Source organism: Rissa tridactyla, chromosome 13 (assembly GCF_028500815.1).
Source record: "Rissa tridactyla isolate bRisTri1 chromosome 13, bRisTri1.patW.cur.20221130, whole genome shotgun sequence".
Lineage (NCBI taxonomy): Eukaryota > Metazoa > Chordata > Aves > Charadriiformes > Laridae > Rissa > Rissa tridactyla.
In genome coordinates, this window is record NC_071478.1 from 4,344,273 (window position 1) to 4,363,334 (window position 19,062).

The 19,062-nt window shown below is 40.6% G+C and overlaps 1 protein-coding gene across 1 annotated transcript in view; it reads left to right on the forward strand.

Annotated features, from left to right (window-relative positions):
* The window catches only part of NAA25 (N-alpha-acetyltransferase 25, NatB auxiliary subunit), a 32,527-nt gene extending 13,932 nt beyond the window's left edge, over positions 1 to 18,595 (forward strand). Inside the window, exons 12-24 of the mRNA XM_054220131.1 lie at positions 1,894 to 2,101; positions 2,680 to 2,766; positions 3,814 to 3,994; positions 4,638 to 4,737; positions 9,180 to 9,331; positions 9,580 to 9,705; positions 10,017 to 10,260; positions 10,483 to 10,606; positions 10,961 to 11,026; positions 11,512 to 11,609; positions 11,829 to 11,939; positions 12,379 to 12,525; positions 15,261 to 18,595. Coding sequence (XP_054076106.1) covers positions 1,894 to 2,101; positions 2,680 to 2,766; positions 3,814 to 3,994; positions 4,638 to 4,737; positions 9,180 to 9,331; positions 9,580 to 9,705; positions 10,017 to 10,260; positions 10,483 to 10,606; positions 10,961 to 11,026; positions 11,512 to 11,609; positions 11,829 to 11,939; positions 12,379 to 12,525; positions 15,261 to 15,383 — 1,767 coding nt within the window. The 3' untranslated portion in view covers positions 15,384 to 18,595. The remainder of the gene's footprint in view (positions 1 to 1,893; positions 2,102 to 2,679; positions 2,767 to 3,813; positions 3,995 to 4,637; positions 4,738 to 9,179; positions 9,332 to 9,579; positions 9,706 to 10,016; positions 10,261 to 10,482; positions 10,607 to 10,960; positions 11,027 to 11,511; positions 11,610 to 11,828; positions 11,940 to 12,378; positions 12,526 to 15,260) is intronic.
* The last annotated feature ends 467 nt before the right edge of the window (positions 18,596 to 19,062 follow it).

The following is a 19,062-nucleotide window of genomic DNA, read 5'->3' on the forward strand; positions in this document are numbered from 1 at the left end:
TTTGTGCAGAGTCATGAGCAGCTCGTTGAATGACTTCAGCAGCTGGGAATCCTGTCACTCACCCCATTGTTTTTCTAAGCCATTGTGTAAAATTATCAGAGCTGGGAGCTCTAGACAGAGAATCCTGGATCAGCCAGAGGCTGTTGATAAAATGTTTGTAAACAAAGTGTAGATAGTGGTTGTGTTTTCTTAGTTTATTAAAATATTTTTTTACTTTGTGAGCTATTCCCACAGCGTCACTAATAAGGAGAATTGTGGCGCTGGCATGTATGGGTTGTTGCTGATGTTCTATCTTAAAAGGTGTGTTTTTACTCCACTGGCAAGAGATTTGGTCAGTAGGATATTTAACTCACAATTCTGGAAATGGTGATGCCATTGCAAGGTGACCCTGAAATACTGAAGCACTGAACAAATTTAATCCTAACTTTCCAGGAAACAAATTCGAAACCTGGAGCGGGGGAAACGGTATTTAAAAATGATAGTTTAGGCTACAGTTTTGCTGCGGTGCTTGTAAAACCATGACTTTGAATAAATTCTCTAAAATTTTCTGGTTGGCCTTAAAACGGCTGCTGATTTAGTGAGTATATCATATTATGTCCTAATGAAATATTAGAAGGTCTTTCCCGGTGTATGCCTGTCTTCTGGTTGTCATGTCTCTGAAGCATGCCTCTGCAGCAGTTTAACTCGGTCAAGGAGACGTGTAGCTGAGGATGGTTAGTGGTGCTGAAGTGCTGATGAGTTTTTGAAATCTCGAAGTTTAAATGACTTTAAAATATTTACGGATTGTCTTAAATTTATTATTCTTTCACAGCAAAAGATGCTGAAGGTTGTTGTAGTATAGGTAAAGTTGCAGGGTCACGCTGAGGCTATACACAACTGGGGGGGATTTTTATTTTTTTTTTAAGAATTATGAATAGCGTTACAGTTCAGTAGCTGAGAATGTGGTGATCTTGCTGGGCCAATAGACATGCAAAATATTCCAGAAATAATCATCACGACATCAATCTTGAGTTCCTAGAGGCATAAATTGGAGTATGCCGCTGAGTGATTTGGTTGACCTTGCTCAGCTTGGCAAAATCTCAAACTGAAAAAGATTTGTCAACACAGTCTTCATCAAAGTCCATGAGAAAACTAGAATTTGTGTGCATGGTGCCACATGTTCCTCCTATCTAGCTGTCATGCTTCTTTCCTTGGGTGTGCATTTGATGCAGTTCTTGTGTTTCAAGACCAAATGCAGTAAAGCTGAATTCATTGGCTTTAACTCAGTTTTAAGTGTGTGAGCACTGCTGGATTTTAGGGCAACAAAAACCACTGTCCAGCCCTGACTGCATGTTATGAGAAGTCTGCTGTCTCCTATTAAGTTTGTAAACAATGAGAGGCTGCTTTTATTACAACTTAATTCAAAATAGAAGTCATTAATCAAAGATGACGACTTCACTCAGTACAGTGCATTACTTCAGAGTTAAGAGAAAATGTAATAGCTAGTACAAAACCACTGTTTCCTGGAAGTGTGCTGTGAAGCCTTTCAGTAACTAATTATACTAATTTCATATGTTATTACTGTGAGTGTTAACAGGTGCTTGAACTCCCTTGTGTGTGAATGTATTGGAAACTTGTCTCTGAATTATTTTTTTTCCTCCATCTGTGTGATGAAACTTACTAAAAGCTATTGGGTGCAACCAGAACTGTGTGCTCACCGCCTTTCACAAAAAAAAAAAAAAAAAAAAATTGAAGCCAGCTCTTTAACCACTGATTTCAGTGTGACATCAGGGTTGACACTGACATTTCCACCTTGCTTTTTTTGCTTGATTTGAGGGAAGAAATGATGCTTTCCGTTCATGCGGTCCCAGATGCCCTGCAGAGTTTAACAGCAGTGTTTTTTTTCTCTTTCAGTTCATCAGTCAACTGCTGGAAGTAATCCCTCTGTCGGCAGCAGCAGAGAATGAAATCGCACTGCCAGCCGATATCAAAGCACTGCAACAACACTTGTGTGTGGTGCAGCTCTCAAGATTGCTCGGTATCTATCATGCCATGGATAAGAAGGAAAAGCTGATTGTGGTCCAGGAGTTGATGTTAAGATACCGCCATGGATTGGAGTTTGGTGAGAAAAATCTTGAAACTAATGTTGCAGTTCATTCTGGGCTTTTTATGAGCAAAAGTTCAAAGCTTTTCAGGAGGATGGAACAGTACCCATTGTGCCACTAGATAATACTTTGCTTTCTCCTTTGTGATTATATCCTTGGGCGTACCTGAATTATCTGTTTCCTTTTTTTTTTTTCCAGTTGTGTATCTTAAAGATAAACGAGATGTTCCTGCGTAGTTCACATAATACATTTGTATGTTTGCAAAATTGCCTGGGCCTTTAAGCAAAGCCAGGCTTTATCACTGGTGTACATAGAACAAATACATGGGCAGGAATATTAATCTTTAAATCTTGCAGTTGCAAGAGAATCTCTTCTTCTAGCAGATGACGTATGAAGTGGCCCAAAGTCCACTTGTGTGATAAACTAACGCAGCATGTATGCAACTGTTTCAGTTTTTAAGACAACTCTGGATTTTATAAACTAAGCTGTGGTTATTGTCTGTCAGATAGCGGTGTCATTTGATAATGCTGACAATGGGAGAAGCAGCTGACAGCACTGTAGTAATTCAAGGGTAACTCTTTTTTTTTCATTTTAGGGAAATCTTGTTTGAAAACTGAATTGCAGTTTTCAGATTATTACTGCCTACTTGCAGTTCACCTGCTGCTCGATCTGTGGCTAGAAGGTATGTTCCTAAAATTGTCTTGCTTAATACCACCCTGGATGGTTGTATTAGGGGAACTCTGTCCCCCGTGTCCATTGTGTACCTGGCATGGCTTGTTAGGCCCATAGCTTACTAGCATTTTTTTCTCAATATGAGGCATTTCAGGGGTGTCTATTCAGTTGGTGTTTGATCTGAATCTCACTGACCTCTAAAGGGATTTAATTTTTCTGATTAATTCGTGTAATTCTGGCAGAGAATTCTCTTGCAGCTCAAAGCTGGCTGTCTTCAGAAGCTTGTTCCGAGTTCCCTGTATACATAATGTTTTCTCTCTCTTTGCACAAGTTCTGATGACAGTTCCCTTCTGATATCAGAGGTGTTTTGAGAGTATTTCTTTCCCTCCCTGACATACTTTGTCTTTTGGATCCCCTGCTTCTAGACCTTCTGCTGAGACCTGTTGCCCTGTACAGGAGTTCCACATCTGCTCTGCCTGTTAGTCTCCTAATCCCACACAGTCTGTCCGCAGTGGTGGCTGTCCTTGGGCACTGTTTATATTCCTGCCCTTCAGCGTAGCCGTCACTATGTCTTTGTCTTCCCCAAGGAAGATTTAGTCTTTAACCTGAGTAAATCCATTGTCAGGTTCCTGGCAGGTCACTGGTGGAACATGGGCTCTTGAATTCCTCACTCTTTGCTGCTCTCTTGCATAATGCTTGGGAGTGCTCTGTAGGTATAAGCTAGAAATCCTGAACAACCCAGAACTCATCAGGGAAAGTCACTTCTGCAGTGAGCCCCTGTGTGAGCGCTTTGCTCTGTACCAATGTGAACTAGATATATTCCCTGTGAGGAACTATCCTCCACCTTTCCGTCAGCAGCTGTAACGCTGGGGTGGGTGTTATGTTTTAAGGGCAGCAGCGCGGCTGATGAATGCCATCTGCATGTTTAAATGCATTGGAGCGTTTTAAGAGGTGTGTAACCTGAGGAAGGAACGTTAATGCCAAAGTGAACTGTGCTGTTGGTGTTCAGTGCCCCTCTCTGATCACGCCTGTCTGGGTGTTTTGTCTTTGTCACCAGGTGAAGAGACGGCTGTGTGGCAGTGCCTAACTCTCTTAGAAGAAGGGTTATCTCATAGTCCTTCTAATGCTCAGTTTAAATTGCTGCTCATTCGAATCTACTGCAGGCTTGGTGCATTCGAACCTGTTGCAGAGCTCTATTCCAGCCTTGATGCAAAACACATACAGCATGACACCATCGGGTGGGTAGTATATACTGAGAATAATTGGTGATGGTGACCCTCCAGTAACCAGTTCTGGGATCTTCAGTTTCCTTTGCTACTGAAAGTTAGCAAATTGTCAGATTTTCATATGGTGGTGTGTAAAAGTGTTCTGGAATTACGAGACACATCTACTGAAGTAAACTCCCCTTTTCATGGAGTATCTTTCCTGTGTGATTTTTATCAGTTTTGGATTTTTGGAGTATTATCTAAAGGGAACCTGAAAGAAATTTGTGAAATGTATATCTTGATGCCAGTCATGGTTTGGTGTTCTGGCTTGTGTCATTGCTCAGCAAAACTTGGGAGCGATAGTTAAAACAAACATACCAAAGGGCCATGCCTTGGTTAGTGTGTTTGTGGGTGTATAATTAAGTAGAGCTCTTGTGCACTTAGCAAGGCAGAAGAGGAACTCCAAGCCCCTGCATGCTGTTTTGTTTTTTTTAAATTAGGAATTTCTTTAAAAGCTTAAACTTTAATATGTATGTTGTGATTACCGTATGTTAAATCTCCAGACTTTTCATTAAAGCTGGACTGTGCTGCAGTTCGCTGTTCAGAGCTGTGTTTGAAATTCATGTTTCCCCAGGGTTGTGTGCTGACATTTGACTTGTGCTGTGTTGTGTTGCAGCTATCTTCTGACCCGCTATGCAGAGGCACTGGGCCATTACACTGCTGCATCCCAATCCTGCAATTTTGCACTCAGGTTTTTCCACTCCAACCAGAAAGATGTAAGTTGAAAGAAACCTCTGCGTCATGTAACAGAGCAGTTATGTCAAGATGCCTTACAGAAGTCTGTGCCCTGTGTAAGGGTTTACAGAAATGTAGTGGTTGATAACAAAGAGGAATAATAAGTCCAACTTGGTGGTTATAGTTAATGTTGCCTCAGCCTGTGTTTTCAAGAATTTGTAACTTGCTGTTACGTGGGATTTTGCTTTATCTTTCTATTTATAAAAGCCAGTTTAAATACTCCTCAAAGCCAGGTATGATTACTTTTAAATGAATGGGTTGTAATATGCAGGAATTTAAATGGAATGTTATGTGGCAAATGTATCCTGGTGTCGCATAACTTCTAGCATTTTGAAAAGTCAAATGGATGGTGGGTCAAGATGCGGATGGTGTACTCACGAATCCTTTATGGCAGTCACTGAAGCAGCGCGTTTTAGTGATGGCTATCCCGGGCACACAGGGATGGTTGGGAATGCACATCACTTTAAAAGGTAGGAAGGTGCAAGGAATGAGGCATGGGAGGATTTCAGAAGGGAAAATCTAACTCTTGAAATCTCAGCTTCACTGAAGGCGGAGCAGAGCCCATGACTAACCACGTTATTGTGAAACAATAGGATGAAATTGCAAAACCTGGTCTTGTGCTAATGGGAACTACCGGCTTTATTCCATTCACCCCAAAAAGTAGTGTGAATGAAAAGAAAGTTGTCTTGAATGAGAACCTTGGGACTGGAATGGAGGAGATAGTGAGGAAAGAGTAGCTGAATTCCTCCAAAGAGATCAGGTGCTTCCTAAAATGCACACCATGCCCAAGGCATCTATCGTGCTTGTTGCTGGCTGGTTAGTAAGTGTACTTGTCAGTAATCTTACTTGGAAAGTACACTCTGAGGTACATTCTGGTATGTTCATAGGGAAAATATTAATTCTGTTTCAGAATTCCCATGTAATACATGAAAAATGGGTTAGGTAGGAGAATGGTAGAAAAACACATTCTTGAAGTCTTGGTGGAAATATATTGGGCAAATAGGAACAGAAATAGTCCAGAACTGTGGTAGGGAAGTATATGCATGCCAGAAGGCAGTTCCATTCTGAGTAGTGGGAATATATCCTGTATGTTTATGTTTTACAGTTTGATCACTGTTGAAAGGTAGGTGAAGAAAATTATTTTTACTTTGTAAGAAACGAAGGTGCGATCCAATTGTAACTCTTCCAGTCAGACACGGGCTAAGCTGGCTTCAAAGGCTCTGCACTCTTACAACTTGCTTTCCCACCATCCCAGAAATCGATAGAAACCGAAGACTTGCCTGTACTGAATAGTGAAGATGCTCACACAGTAACCCCTCAGAAAAGTACCCTTGCTCTGTTGGCAGGACAGGTTATTCCTGTGTACAAGATACCAGTTGACATTTGCCTGTGGCTGGAAAGTAAATGCTGAGTTCCTGTGACCTGTGTCTGACACAGAAATTTCACTGGAGGGAACGGGATGCACAGAGGAGCATGTAGATTGTACGATGGAAGCTTGCTCTGATCTGCTTCTCTCAGTTGCTCATTGTTTAAGCACTGATTCTACTTGCTGAGAGTCTTTGGGTTCCTGGGTGCAATGTTTAGTGGTTTAGTGCTGCAGTGAAGCCCTGGATCCAGACAGCTTTCTCCTACATGTCTGTTGTTGGTAGTGGTGGCTTTTTTCTCTCTCTTTTTTTTTTTTTTTTTTTTTTTTTTTTTAATGAAGAGTAACTTGTTTAGTCCTGTTCAAAAGTCACTCTGTGGATGTTAATGAAAAGCATACCTGGAACCAACTGTCTGAATAAAACACATGACTGCTGGGTGCCAAGTGAAAAAAATAAACTGAAAAAACTATTGCCTGTCATTTTGTCTGCTTGGGAACGCTGTGTTGTAAAGCATCAAGAAATCATCCTTCCCTGGGAAAACAATCTGAAGTGTGGTTATCTTGGAAGAAGGTTATTCTCTTTGGCATGGATGGTGAAGGTGCTTGCAGCAGAGAAGAGCTGACTGTCTCCAATAGCTTAATATCTGTACACAGATGAAGATGGCCACGTTCTAAGTTCTGTTTCCAGGAAAATGCTACTCAACTCGTGTTCCAGAAATCCTGAAAAAGCAGTGCCTGAATGGTTCGACCTACCTCACTACCACATCTTTAATGGTTGAGACTGGAAGATGGGTGAAAGCGATGCAATCAGCATTATAGAATTCTTCATCCTACAAGATACGGATGTGACTCTGGAACCCACTTGCATCATGTCTTGTCTTGGAGACAGAGTATTGCGACCAAAAGACCATGAGCTAGCCAAATCTCTCGTGTGTTCTGGACACTTCCAGTGGTTATCACCTTAAGATCCTTTTCGTTGGGAAGTGCATCAAAAGCTGTACTAATTTGCAAATAGCAAGTGTCCTTTAAACCAACCATAAGGTGCAAATTGCAGGAGATGAAGGCTCAATTCAGGGTACTGATCACCTAAGATGATGGCATGACAAGAGCGGAGATGAAAAAAGGGATTCCTTACCATAAGTCATGTCCCAGGTATCACAAGGTCAGAATCTGCTACAAGTTTCTGTGCTGCTGTGGTTCTGCTGGGGTTGCCCTTTTCATACTCAGGGTCCTGATATCAGCTTCCCACTTGAGTCCCATAACAGCATCTGACTGCAATGTTAAAGGAGGACTATCCTTTAAAAGTTACCTTTTTACATGATTTCAGATACTGCCTGCTCCTCTCTAGGTTGAGGAGGAGGTAACTCACTCAAGATAGCTGGAATGTCTGCTCCAGCATAGAGAATGTGTCCTGCAGCACGCTGTGCGTGGGACTCTGCCTAGAACAGAAGTGTGGGATATAAACGAAGTGATCTAGCATAAAAATATAGCTACTGATTCAAACTGGTTGTTTTGGATAAGTATGATTTTCCTTCTGACTTGCTGAACTTAACAGCCTGAAGTGAATGCTGTTTAAGAGTGGGTCCCATGAGTAACAGCCATCTAGGATGCTGTGCAGTCCTGACATAATATTTCTGCTCTGGGAGAGCATGCCAAGGACAGGGAGGAGAATAGAAGGCAGTATTGCTATATTTGGCTACAACTAAAAAGGCAACTTTATCCTTATCAAGATAGTCCTCCTTTAAATACGCAGAATCACAAGTAATCTCTCTAATTTTCTTGTGTCCGTCCGTCTTTAATTTCTCCAGATACTGCAGGCAAACAGAACACCAACGTATCCTATGGGGATTTAAAAACCACGTCGATGCAGTTGAATTAGCGCCCATAGCGCAATCCCGCAGCCTGACAATGAACTCTACAAGGCTGTTTATCAGAGGGTATGTTGTTGAATATTTGGCATATTTTTTTCATACAGTGCAAATAACCAAATTCCTTAGGGGGAAAAAAAAAGCCAGAGCTACCTAGAGGACATTTCTTATTTTAAAGGGGGAAAAAAAAAGGTGGCTTTCATCTGTTCGTACTAGCTTCTAGTCTCTCAGAGCCTTCCAGACAGGTTGAGTCTGTTAGTACCATATAAAGTTCAGTGAACCAGGGGCCTTTTTGGTACGTCTGATCTTCAGTGCATTTCATAATCTTGTTTAGAAGAAAATATTTGATTTGCCAGAATTTCTCACTTGTGGAGTAATTCTGATGTAAGAAATACAGCCATCTGTCTTTACTGGGAGCATAAATTTTTCACTCTGTCTCTACCGTTAGAAACTTTCATTAAAATGCAGTGCTTGTTTGGGGCTCCTTTGTCATATAAATCTCCTTCTGGAGATTACTTGGACTGATGTGAAATATTAGTTGCGTGCCTTGTATTGCTGCATTTCTTCAGAGGGGAAGCAAACTACCCCATGGACCCTGACTGTTTCTTTTGGTGTTTAGATTGTATTGTAATGTGTATACACTGCGTGGTATTATCTTGTGATGCTGTATTCAAAAATCTAATAAAAAAAATAAAAAAATGTGTGAGTAATTTTTTTTTAATCTATGTTGTGGTAATATGTGATGCACATCCAAGTCAGTTCCAGAAAATCTGGGGTATATTTATTTTGTCTGAAAGCACTTCTCACAATGAAACAATGATTTGAATAATGCATTTCCCCCCCTCAAAAAAAAAAAAAAGCCTTCCAAAATCATCGCTCCCCCCCTTTAAGTATTTTTCGGTCTCAGTGGTGACAGCAACATGATGTTTCTTAGTGTTAGTTTGGTTATTAAATCACACTGCCCGGTGGAGCATCTGGGCGTTCTCAAATTAAAGTAGCAAAAAATTGCTGGGGTGACTTGGACAAGCAAAAGTGCGAGCTTCTCCCAGGGCTTGAGTATCTGCCAGATTCTGTACTTCTGGCTTAACGAAAACCACAGAAAAGCAATTTCTTGACAGTGACCTTGTTAAACTCTGGTTGTTCTGAATTTATGGAAGTAACTAATACAGAGATGGTGTGTGTTTTCTTCCAGACCTCGGAATATATCATTCAAGCCTACAAGTACGGTGCATTTGAGAAGATCCCAGAATTCATTGCATTTAGAAATAGGCTGAACTCTTCCCTTCACTTTGCTCAAGTTCGCACAGAACGGATGTTGTTAGACCTCTTACTTGAAGCAAATATGTAAGTACAGCAGTGATAAGTGCAGTATCTTGCACATGAAAAGACTGGAGACTTGTGCACAGGCAGAACACTGGCAAAGTGAGACCTTTGTGAGTTGCATTTGCAGCTCTTTGGCAAAAACCTGTGAGCTACTTCTCTACTTGTAATTTGCTCTCCCCTTCAGCGTCCTTGTCAGTACTACGTATGTGTAATATTTCTTTTTCCAGTGATCAAATGTTTGATTTAATGTTGCTTATTCTTATGTACAGATCAACCAGTTTAGAAGAAAGTATAAAGTCCATGAGTCTGAGCCCAGAGGAGGATGACATTCCATGGAAAGATCTGCGTGACAACAGAGACCTGACAGTCTTGTTTAACTGGGATCCAAAAGACAGGTGAATAGGAGTATCCTCAACTGTAGGGTCACACCTTTTCCTTACAGCACGCAAAGCAAAGAAGATCCTTTCAGGGAAATTGCCATATTTAAATGTTCTCTAGGCTGGCTAACTGCAAACTTAACAAACATCATTCATTGCTTCTAGCAGTGCTGCCTTTTTACATATTAATACAGTTTTCTGAATTTCTGACCACTCCTTCCTCTTCGTACAGTATTCAAAAACTTTGGGTAGACTTTTGTACCTGAGTAAAGCTTGCTACTTTGCAAAATTTAAGCATTTGCCTGAAAACATTTGGTGCCTTTCTCTAGGGACATTTCTGAAGAACATAAGAAACTCTCACTGGAGGAAGAAACCATGTGGTTGCGAATCCGGTCTTTAACTTTAAGGCTAGTAAGTGGACTCCCAACTCTTAGTCACACTATTCAACCAAAGAACTCTGAAAAGACTGCAGAGAACGGCGTCTCATCCAAGATCGATACAATTCGATCCCTCCTTCAGCAGCTGGAAGCGGCAGTGGATTCAGGGAAGAAGTTTCTAGAACAAAAAATTCAGGTACCCATTAAGGAAAAAGCTATCCCCAAATATTAAATGAACGTGAATGCAAGCAGAGAAACTGAATGCATCTTGTAACGTCCGGCAGGCTGCAGAATGCACTTAACTGACCCTGAGTTTGTAGTGTATGAATCTGACTGAGAGATGTGCCAGAGACAAACACTGTGTTCTGGATAAGGAAAAGCTGCAACACCTTTATCTTTTTCTTTGCTTCTTGCCTAGTATCCTGTCCTTGGCCCTCCTCCTACCCGAATGGCTGGCTTCTTCAGTAATGGCAGCTGTCAATGCCAGACTAGCTTGTTTTATCTTGTTAGTGATATTTATGAACTAGATACCAATGGCTTAGGTAAGTGTTTGAGGGGCAGGGGTTTAATCAGATTGGCACGATGTGTGGTGGGAGGGATCTAGATGTGTTTCCATTTAGTTTGAAAACTACTAGTCATTGGATGATGTGGACCCAAACTGTTAATTGTGTGTTAATTTTTTGAATGACACTAAGTTATCTGGGAGACAACACCTTAATGTTTTATGTGAGTCTTCATTGTTGTACAGTATATGTTGATGTAGTACTCGATCCTCTTTAAAAGCGTTGCATTTGCTTTTGACTGCTAACACTAAATTACATTTAAATGCCTCTTGGCTTTCTGGGAGCAGAAAATACACAAACTCATAGTTTATAACTACTTTTTTTTTCTTTCAGAAGATTCAGCAGAAATCCAGGAGAGGATAGGGAATAGTTTCAAGTCTTTAGTAGAACGACTAACAGGTAAATGGTAACTCACTGGTAGCTAAGGTAGTGCTTCGTGGTGCTCTGAGGATGTGCTGCTGAGTGTGCTGCAATTATGGGGAAGTGTGTTAATGCGTCTGCAGACCCCTTTGAAAGATACTTGAGAACAAGGTTGAGATTCCCCTTGGCTTGTCTGATCGTGAAGCTGTTGCATGCCACAGAATGTTGGTTTGTCCTATCATTTCGCTACCTTCCAGACTAGTCCTAGCAACTGTTGTCTCCCTGGTACTTGGTCCAGGTATGCTAGTAAACGGAGTGGAGATACTGTTTGTAATGAAGTACAGTTCAGAGGAAACTTCAGAGCTGGACCTTCTCGAGAGCCTTTGGCCAAATTTGTCATTAGCTGCTTAGTGGTCAGTCCTCTGACAGCTTTGCACACTGCACTGAGATACTGACTGTACAGAAAATATGCTTTTAAGTTGATCTAAATGTCCTGAATAAGGCTTTTCTCTTTTTCTTTTCAGACTTGTTCAATAAATGTAAAGGTGATTTGATTGAAGTCAGAGATGGCACCTTGAAAACTCATCCAAACCTGTTAGAAAACCTAGTCTTCTTTGTTGAGGTATTTTTTTTTCCTTTGGAATCCAGAAATTTTGGAGTACTTTAAAGTAGAAATGTTGGGACTGAAACACAGTGAAACCTCTTTGATCTCGGTCACTTGTGAAAGCAGAATTTTTGTTGCATATTCTAACTACTCTGAGTCTTATCAGTAGGAACACTAAAATGAGTTTAGAAGCCTCCTGTAAATGCAACTTGTAGTGTATTTGTACCTTTTTTTCAGACGATCTCCATTGCCCTGTGGGTATCAAGTTACTGTGACAGTGTCCTCCGACCTTTTAAATCCAACCTGCAAAAAAAGAAGAAGAAAAAAAAGGAAAGCAGTGTAGCTACGGTAAACAATAATCCTTTCTTTTCTCCCTTCACCCCCAATCCCACAGTGTAATTATACTGAAAGAAAAATCAGCATAGATGACATGTTAATAAACTGTTTTTCATAAACTTTACCTTGTAGAGGCTTATGTAGGTTAGGAATTACTCAGTACTGATTTTTAACACTCTTTTTGTATTTAAAATCAAATGGTGACATCCGACATCTCTGACATCACATGAGAGCTTTTTAATAGGAAACACAGTTTAGAGTGTCACAGGCCTTTCTGCCTTGAACGCGCTCAGTAAACTAGTTAACTGCTAGTATTTGTCTGGGTAGGTAGATTACAGTTTAGATTGGGGGGGAAAGAACAGAATGATAGATGTTACAAAGTGAGTTGTCATATAAAGTAGTCGTGTGAATAGGCATTAATATGTGTTTATAAATGTATTTGTTTTTATAGCCACCTGTATTTACACATTTTCTGGATTATGTTACTGAACTACAGACATTAACTTCCAATGTAATAGATCACATCAAAGGGCTTGAATTAATTCTGACTGCACTAAAACTTGAAGAGCTGTCCCTCAAGGACACTCTGCTTTTACAGGTAAGAACTTGCATCTTTATTTGTGTGCTCTATGCGTTTGTGTGTGATTGATAATAACCTGTGTATACGTGCCTATGGGATAACTTTGTTGAAAGCTTCTCTTCCTCAAAATGGTTTACTGGGAGCGGGGGTGGGAAACCCACTTGTTATGATTGACTCAGTGGCTCTTAACCAGAGGTTAGGGACCAGACTGATTAGTTTTAGAGTGGTGAGTTAGGTCTTTTTATAGTGACAGTGTTGGGTTGTTTTTTTTAATAGTGACATGGACTTTGCCTCATCTGATCAGCTCTAGCTCACTGCAAAAAATCTCAAAAAATGAGATTTAAACATAGGAATTTGAAAATGCTTTCATTTTGTGTGGTATGTTAGTGAAGGAAAATGTATGGTTTTAACATTAGTTTGTTGTCTGTGATATGACTTACTCTCTTATCTGTATTTTAGCATGCCATAATGGATGCAAAACACTTATTCCAGGGAACATTTGAGATTCACCTACTGCTGATTAGTCACTTCCCTGGAAAAAATTACTTAATCTTTAAAGAAAAACAACTGGCAACATCCCCCAGCTATATAGGGAAAACCAAAGCCAGGAGTAATAGGCACTACTACGTATGCCAAACCTCATTCCCAATTTAGACATGTGAAGCATGGGCCTAATGAGGAAGCTTGGCTGTTTAAGCCATGGCAATCAGATGAGTTAAACTTTGACAGACAAGTTAGTGTTACTGTTGTAAAGAATCTTCTAACAGTTCAATAGCTAGTATGAGTGTATTTGTTTAAAACAGTGGTTGAGATCCTGAAAACAGTGTCAAGAGTCCAGCTGAAAAGCCTACAGGTGACTTGAAAGCATAGCACTGGAATTTCTTATATGGTGCTCTTGAAACACAGGTGGAGATAAAAGGTGCAATGTAACAAAGTGGTGGAATAGGCATCATCTTCTGATACACAGGGGAGAGGGGCTGGGGGAGTGGTGTCAGAGAAGGATTGCAGATTCCAGGAGAAAGGTTGGAGAGGGGAGTCATCTCCTCACTGGTACTAGTTTGGGGGTGTGGGAGAGACTGATTCAAGAAAGCACAGGCAGAAGTCATGTTATCTATCACCCCCACAAACTCATCAGGAATCATCACTTAAGATAAAACCAGGTCTCTGATATGTTTATCTAAAAAGGGAAACTTGGCTTACGGGGCATTGGCGTTAATGTTTGTCTAGATGGGAGATCTGAATTGGGGAGGAGTTAAAAGCTGCACGCATTCTATTTCAGAATTGCATGTCTGTCCACCTAAGCTGCTGTTAGCCAGCTTTTGTTTTTTCAGTTACATCGTCCTGTTTATTTCATAGCATGTTACTTAAAATACCCCATTTCTTGTTGCTGTATGAGGCTGATGTAGAAGTATCTCAAATATATATTTGTATATAAAACAAAACCCTGCAAAAACTGATAGAAAGGAAGGGAATCCCTTAGACTGTATTTAGTGCAAATTTGAATAAAACCAAAAAAGTAAATTTTCCTAATATCATCAAAGAATCTTCACTTCAAAGGAATAAGACATTTTCAGATAACTGTTGATCTTTCATTTTTCTGGTTCCTTGCTGAGTCAGCAAATCCCCAGAGCATCCAGTTACTACACAAAGCAGATCTGCAAAACCCAACTGTTAGATTCACATGGATTTGAGCAGAAGCATCTGTGGGAGTCTGCAGCTTTTCCTGTGTTTGTTCACCGTGTTTGCTATTCTGTTTGTTGTTTGACATTGTGGCAGTAAATCCTGATAAACGCAGCCTGTATAGCTCTACTCGGACCTGGAGCTATGTTTGCAGCTCTGTATGTTTAGAGAGCTAAAAGGTGCTTTTGAAAAAGTCCTCGTGTTCAGGTATTGGTGAAAATTCTGGTGTGAATGGAGTGATGCTGGCAATGTGTCAGCTGAACCTTGCCACTGATGTGAGATTTTCCCACATTGGATTGGTTCATTCAGGCTGTACCTCACAAGCTTTACTGCTGTTATCTGTACGAGTGCCTGCAAAAGGCATCCTGATAGCAAGTCACCTCTTGACAGAACAGTGGTTATGGCTGCTGTGTTGGGTACCAGCATTTGCCCTTTCTGCATACAGAAATACAGCATTGGTCATGATAGGTCTGTGCTAACCTCACTCTACCTGCAGGAGCAATGCCAACAATGTTCCATGATGGTGGTCCTCCTCCTTAAAAGCCTTTTAGCATGGGGGTTTTAGAAAACTGCACGTTAAAGGGAATCTAATCCCTTTGGGAAAGCTAAGTACCAGTGTTGCTGAGTTAGCGACATCTAAACCTGTCCCAGGCACTGCAGGTCACTATGCTTTGGAATTTGATGTAAGTGTCTCTTAGCTGTTCAGCATTCATTTGCTGTTTGACTTCACTTTCTGTATAAGAAATTCTATATTTTAATAAATGCTGACTGAAATAAAATGCTACATGCGCTCTCAAATTTAGCCACAAATACTTTGCACAAGGATGTTTCCAGAAGTTTTGAAGAAACATTGATGTGTTACCAGCCCTGTCTGGGCAATACCATTGTCTGCAGGAATTACTGCTGATGAGCAGGTGCAGCTTATTCTGTGCTGATGACATTCCCTTTGTAAACATACACTGTGGTTCTCATGAATTTCTTATCAGTGTTCGAGATGGTGGGGGAAGTTTAACAGGAGGATTTAAATAAACAGTTGCTGTGGAGTGAATTATTTCTCTTTTTGCATTTTGCAGGAAGAAAAAAAGTTTACAAAGACTGTGCAAGGGAAGGTCCAGAGCAGTTACCATCATTCAGTTCAGGAAATTGGAGAGCTGCTGAAAAAGAGACTCGATACCATTAAAAAACTAAAGATTTGAGGAATGCATCCTTGACAGACTCCACAGGGGAGTGACACCAGAGTCCCAGACAGAAGCAACATCCAATATACCATCACTTTAATCCAGAACTTCCTCATAATGCATGAAGGACTTAAAATCATAAAACAATTTTTTTAGGTATTACAGATGTATTGAGCTGATTTAAATTATTGTACATAAATGAGAAGCAGGGACCCTTACTGGGGTTTGACCACTTTTTATACATGTTCATAAGCATATTGCAACAGGAGAAAATTAACTTTCTTCCCTTTTGATCTCTAGAAACAACTGGAGATGGTCTTTAGAAGCAGCAATAGAAATCCAGTGTAAAGCATATATCTCAAAGAAGTTGTATTTTCATCACCATACAGTGTTTATAATTTTTGTATGGTCCTTGCCTTAGAAATGCAGAAGTTGTAGATGCCCACATTCAGCTGCCACCAATGAAATGAGCCTGTTTTGGAGCTGCCTATTTTGTCTGCAAGCCACCTGGGTCCTACTGAATTAATTCAATGTGTTGGTCCAGCAGAGAGAGGTGAGGCTGCGCTGGAGGGACACCGTCGGCATGCAGCTTTCCAGCAGCGCCCAGCCCTCTGTCACAGGGCGGGAGTAAGCCATGCCTGGTGGCGAGGCAGGTTTCTCTAAGGAGAGAACTGCTGGAGGGAAGCAGCGTATGCACAGGTTGTTTTCACACTTGGAAAAATAGCAAACCTGATGAGGAGCAATCTTGGCCGTTAAGCTTTAGAGAGAAAGATGGGAATCAGTGTTTCAGCAAAAAAGACAAAACCAGAGACCTTGTATATAATAGCCGCAGTGAAGTCTGACACTGCGGTCTGATTTCATGTCAGTTTAATGTAAAACAGCAATCATCATGATGACTTTTAAGAAGTGTATTTAGATTACTGAAACTTTAAGACTTTAATATTTTAATAGAAATTAAATCCTATTGGCTTTGGTTTTAAGTTGGCAGAGGTACCTTTTGCTTCCGCTGTGGTATGAGGCTGAGAATACTTTTTGTAACTGTATGCTTGCTTTTTGCAGTTGATCTTTGTTTATTCAAGTACTAGCTCATTAGGCATTCTCTTAGAAAGTGCAGTCGCATCATCTGCTCCCACTGAATCTGCATTTCTGCTGGTTTGTTTTTTGTTTTTTTTTTTTTTTCATTTTAAAGGAGTAATGCAGCCTAAAATTGGTAGGCAAAAAAAAGTTACGTGTACTTGCAATACAAGGGAGAGGTCAGACTTTACAGATTCCTCATCTTCTGATTTAAAGCAGCTAGTATCTGAAGTCTATATTTAAAGTTTTAAGAGAGCTGACAATCCTACCTTTGTCATCTCTTCTGAGTATGTTTTGTTAGTAATGCTAGAATGTTGATGAGAGTATTTTTTTAAAATAAATCCCATGTAAAAAAAAAAATCACATTGCTGCTGTTGCTGGATTTAGTTTTGCTTTGCCCCATCCTGAAAGGGAAAGAAGAATGTCTGCAGGTTGTCTAAATTGTAATGGATGTCCTGATGTTCTAATTGCAATGTCTGGTAAGTGCTCTGGGCTGGAGGAATACCAAAATGTGTTAAGTCTGTTTTATAGTAGTTCTTTTCCTGGAAAAAAAAAAACAACCCACAACTGAACTCTTATATGTTGCATAGAACCTTTTTTTGGAAAGAAGGGTGTGCTCCTTAAATTAAATCAAGACTGATGACCGAAGTTGATGCTTTGAAATGTGTAGCATAAGTGGAAACAGTCCCACTGCTGACATGGTGCAATTCATAGAGAAGCACTGAGCCAGAAATCTGCACTGCCCCTCTTCATTCAAGGAGGCAAATTGCTGTTGCTGATATTCCTGTCCCTGCTCTCCCCCGTGGCAGCGCTAACTAGAGAGGGCTTTGTGCAAGCACCAGCATTGAATGCGAAGTTGACGCAGCACCCTCGTCCAGAGGGGATAGTCCAGGGGCTGATTTTTGCTGGAGTTTCCTTTCATTGCTGCTACAACAGGTTGAATTCAAGTACTCGTATCAATAAGCAATGGTGAAAATGTAAGTGAAGTGTAAGGTTAATGTAACCAAGCTTTCAAAATCCTCCCATGTGCCTGAAAGCAGAACTTCCTTTAAAAAAAAGGTTTTCTGCATCAGCTCTCTTAAAAGCAGAATTGAAACTGATTGAGGGTTGGATGGGGACATGTGTGATGTGAAGCAAAGTCTGAGAAGAGATGGAACCATGGCTCACTCTCGCTTCCCATCACAGCATTTGGCATGGCACAGGCCCAGTGTCAGCTGGTCACTCAGACCACCCCCGTGCCAGCACAGGGTGAATACTGACTGCTTCTCGCTGTTAGCTGCTGTCCTGTTTTCAGTTGCAGTCACTGGTGAACCATAAGTTTGTCAAACAAATAACAATTTTTAGATTACTCAGTGTTTTATAAAACCGGGTGCCATCTTTTCACAAGCTGTAGTTTCTCTATAGGAGACGATGTACAAAAATGACTATGTACTGACTGGGGGCTTGGTTGAGGGAGAGGGAGAATTTCTCTCCTCCTATAAATTGTGTAAAGTTAAATATATTATATATTTCTTACAAAAGAGTGTTTCCCCTCCAGAATATGTCCCACAGTGACCTGTTAAGAAATTCAAGCTATAACTCATTGCTGCTGTTGCCCCTTTTCAACTCTTGGGATTTGTTTTTGTTTGTTTTGGATTTTTTTTTTTTTGTGATGAATTGAAAAACATACCTAGAAGAAGCTACCAAGACTACTGTTTACAGACTGAAAAAATACTGCTTTTATACTACTGGGATCATGAGCCATGATCCTTTTACAGATTTCCTTAACTCCTCTTTGCTTAAAATGAGTGTCTGATGTAGATTAAGGTCAGAAGTCCTACACTGCTTTGTCTACATACAGGACAAAATGTACAATGCCTGTTTGTGTTGCCCATCATTTTTGTACTTTTTAACTGTTCAAAAATTGCATTTATATTTTGCAATCATGGATAATCATGACTTTATTTTAACCGCTAGTAATTTTAGAGGGTTTGTTTTTTGTTGATGTATCTGCAGCCTTATCTGAACGTTCTCTTCCTTGATTATTCATTGTTAATTTATGACTGTAGAAGATATGTATGCCTCAGCCTTCTACAGACTTAAGTGACACAACTGCAAATGATCTGCTTTAAACTGGATGGGTTTATAATTTATATAAAAGTCGGTTTCGTTACAAATCAGTATTGCTGCCTCTTTCATTTTTCTGCCTAGATGGTCTGGAAGCAACTGAAGTGCTTGCCTACCTAACTTTGTCAGCCCCATGGTGAAGCCAGATTATCCTGGTGCATGGGAAGCAGAAAATCAAGTTACCTGCAAAGACGGAGGTTGGAAAGAGGCGGGGGGGAGGGGATGCTTATTGCTTTCCACCTGCAGACGGGGTTCAGAATGATGACTGCTGGGGGGGGAGTTTGGATGTGTCTGTTCTCTGACAGGATCACCTGTCAATCTGCTGCTGAGGCTTTCTGCATTGCTTGCTTGTACTTCATCCTGGCTTTCAGTGATAAGGAAAGTGCATGAGATATCTCCTCTAGTAGCACAAAAAAAGTGCTTCAAAGGGCTGTGGTGATGCTGGCCTGCTGCTGCATATAAATATATTATGCACCACCAGCTGCTCTCTAGTCCCCGGCTGTCCCTGCTAATCTCT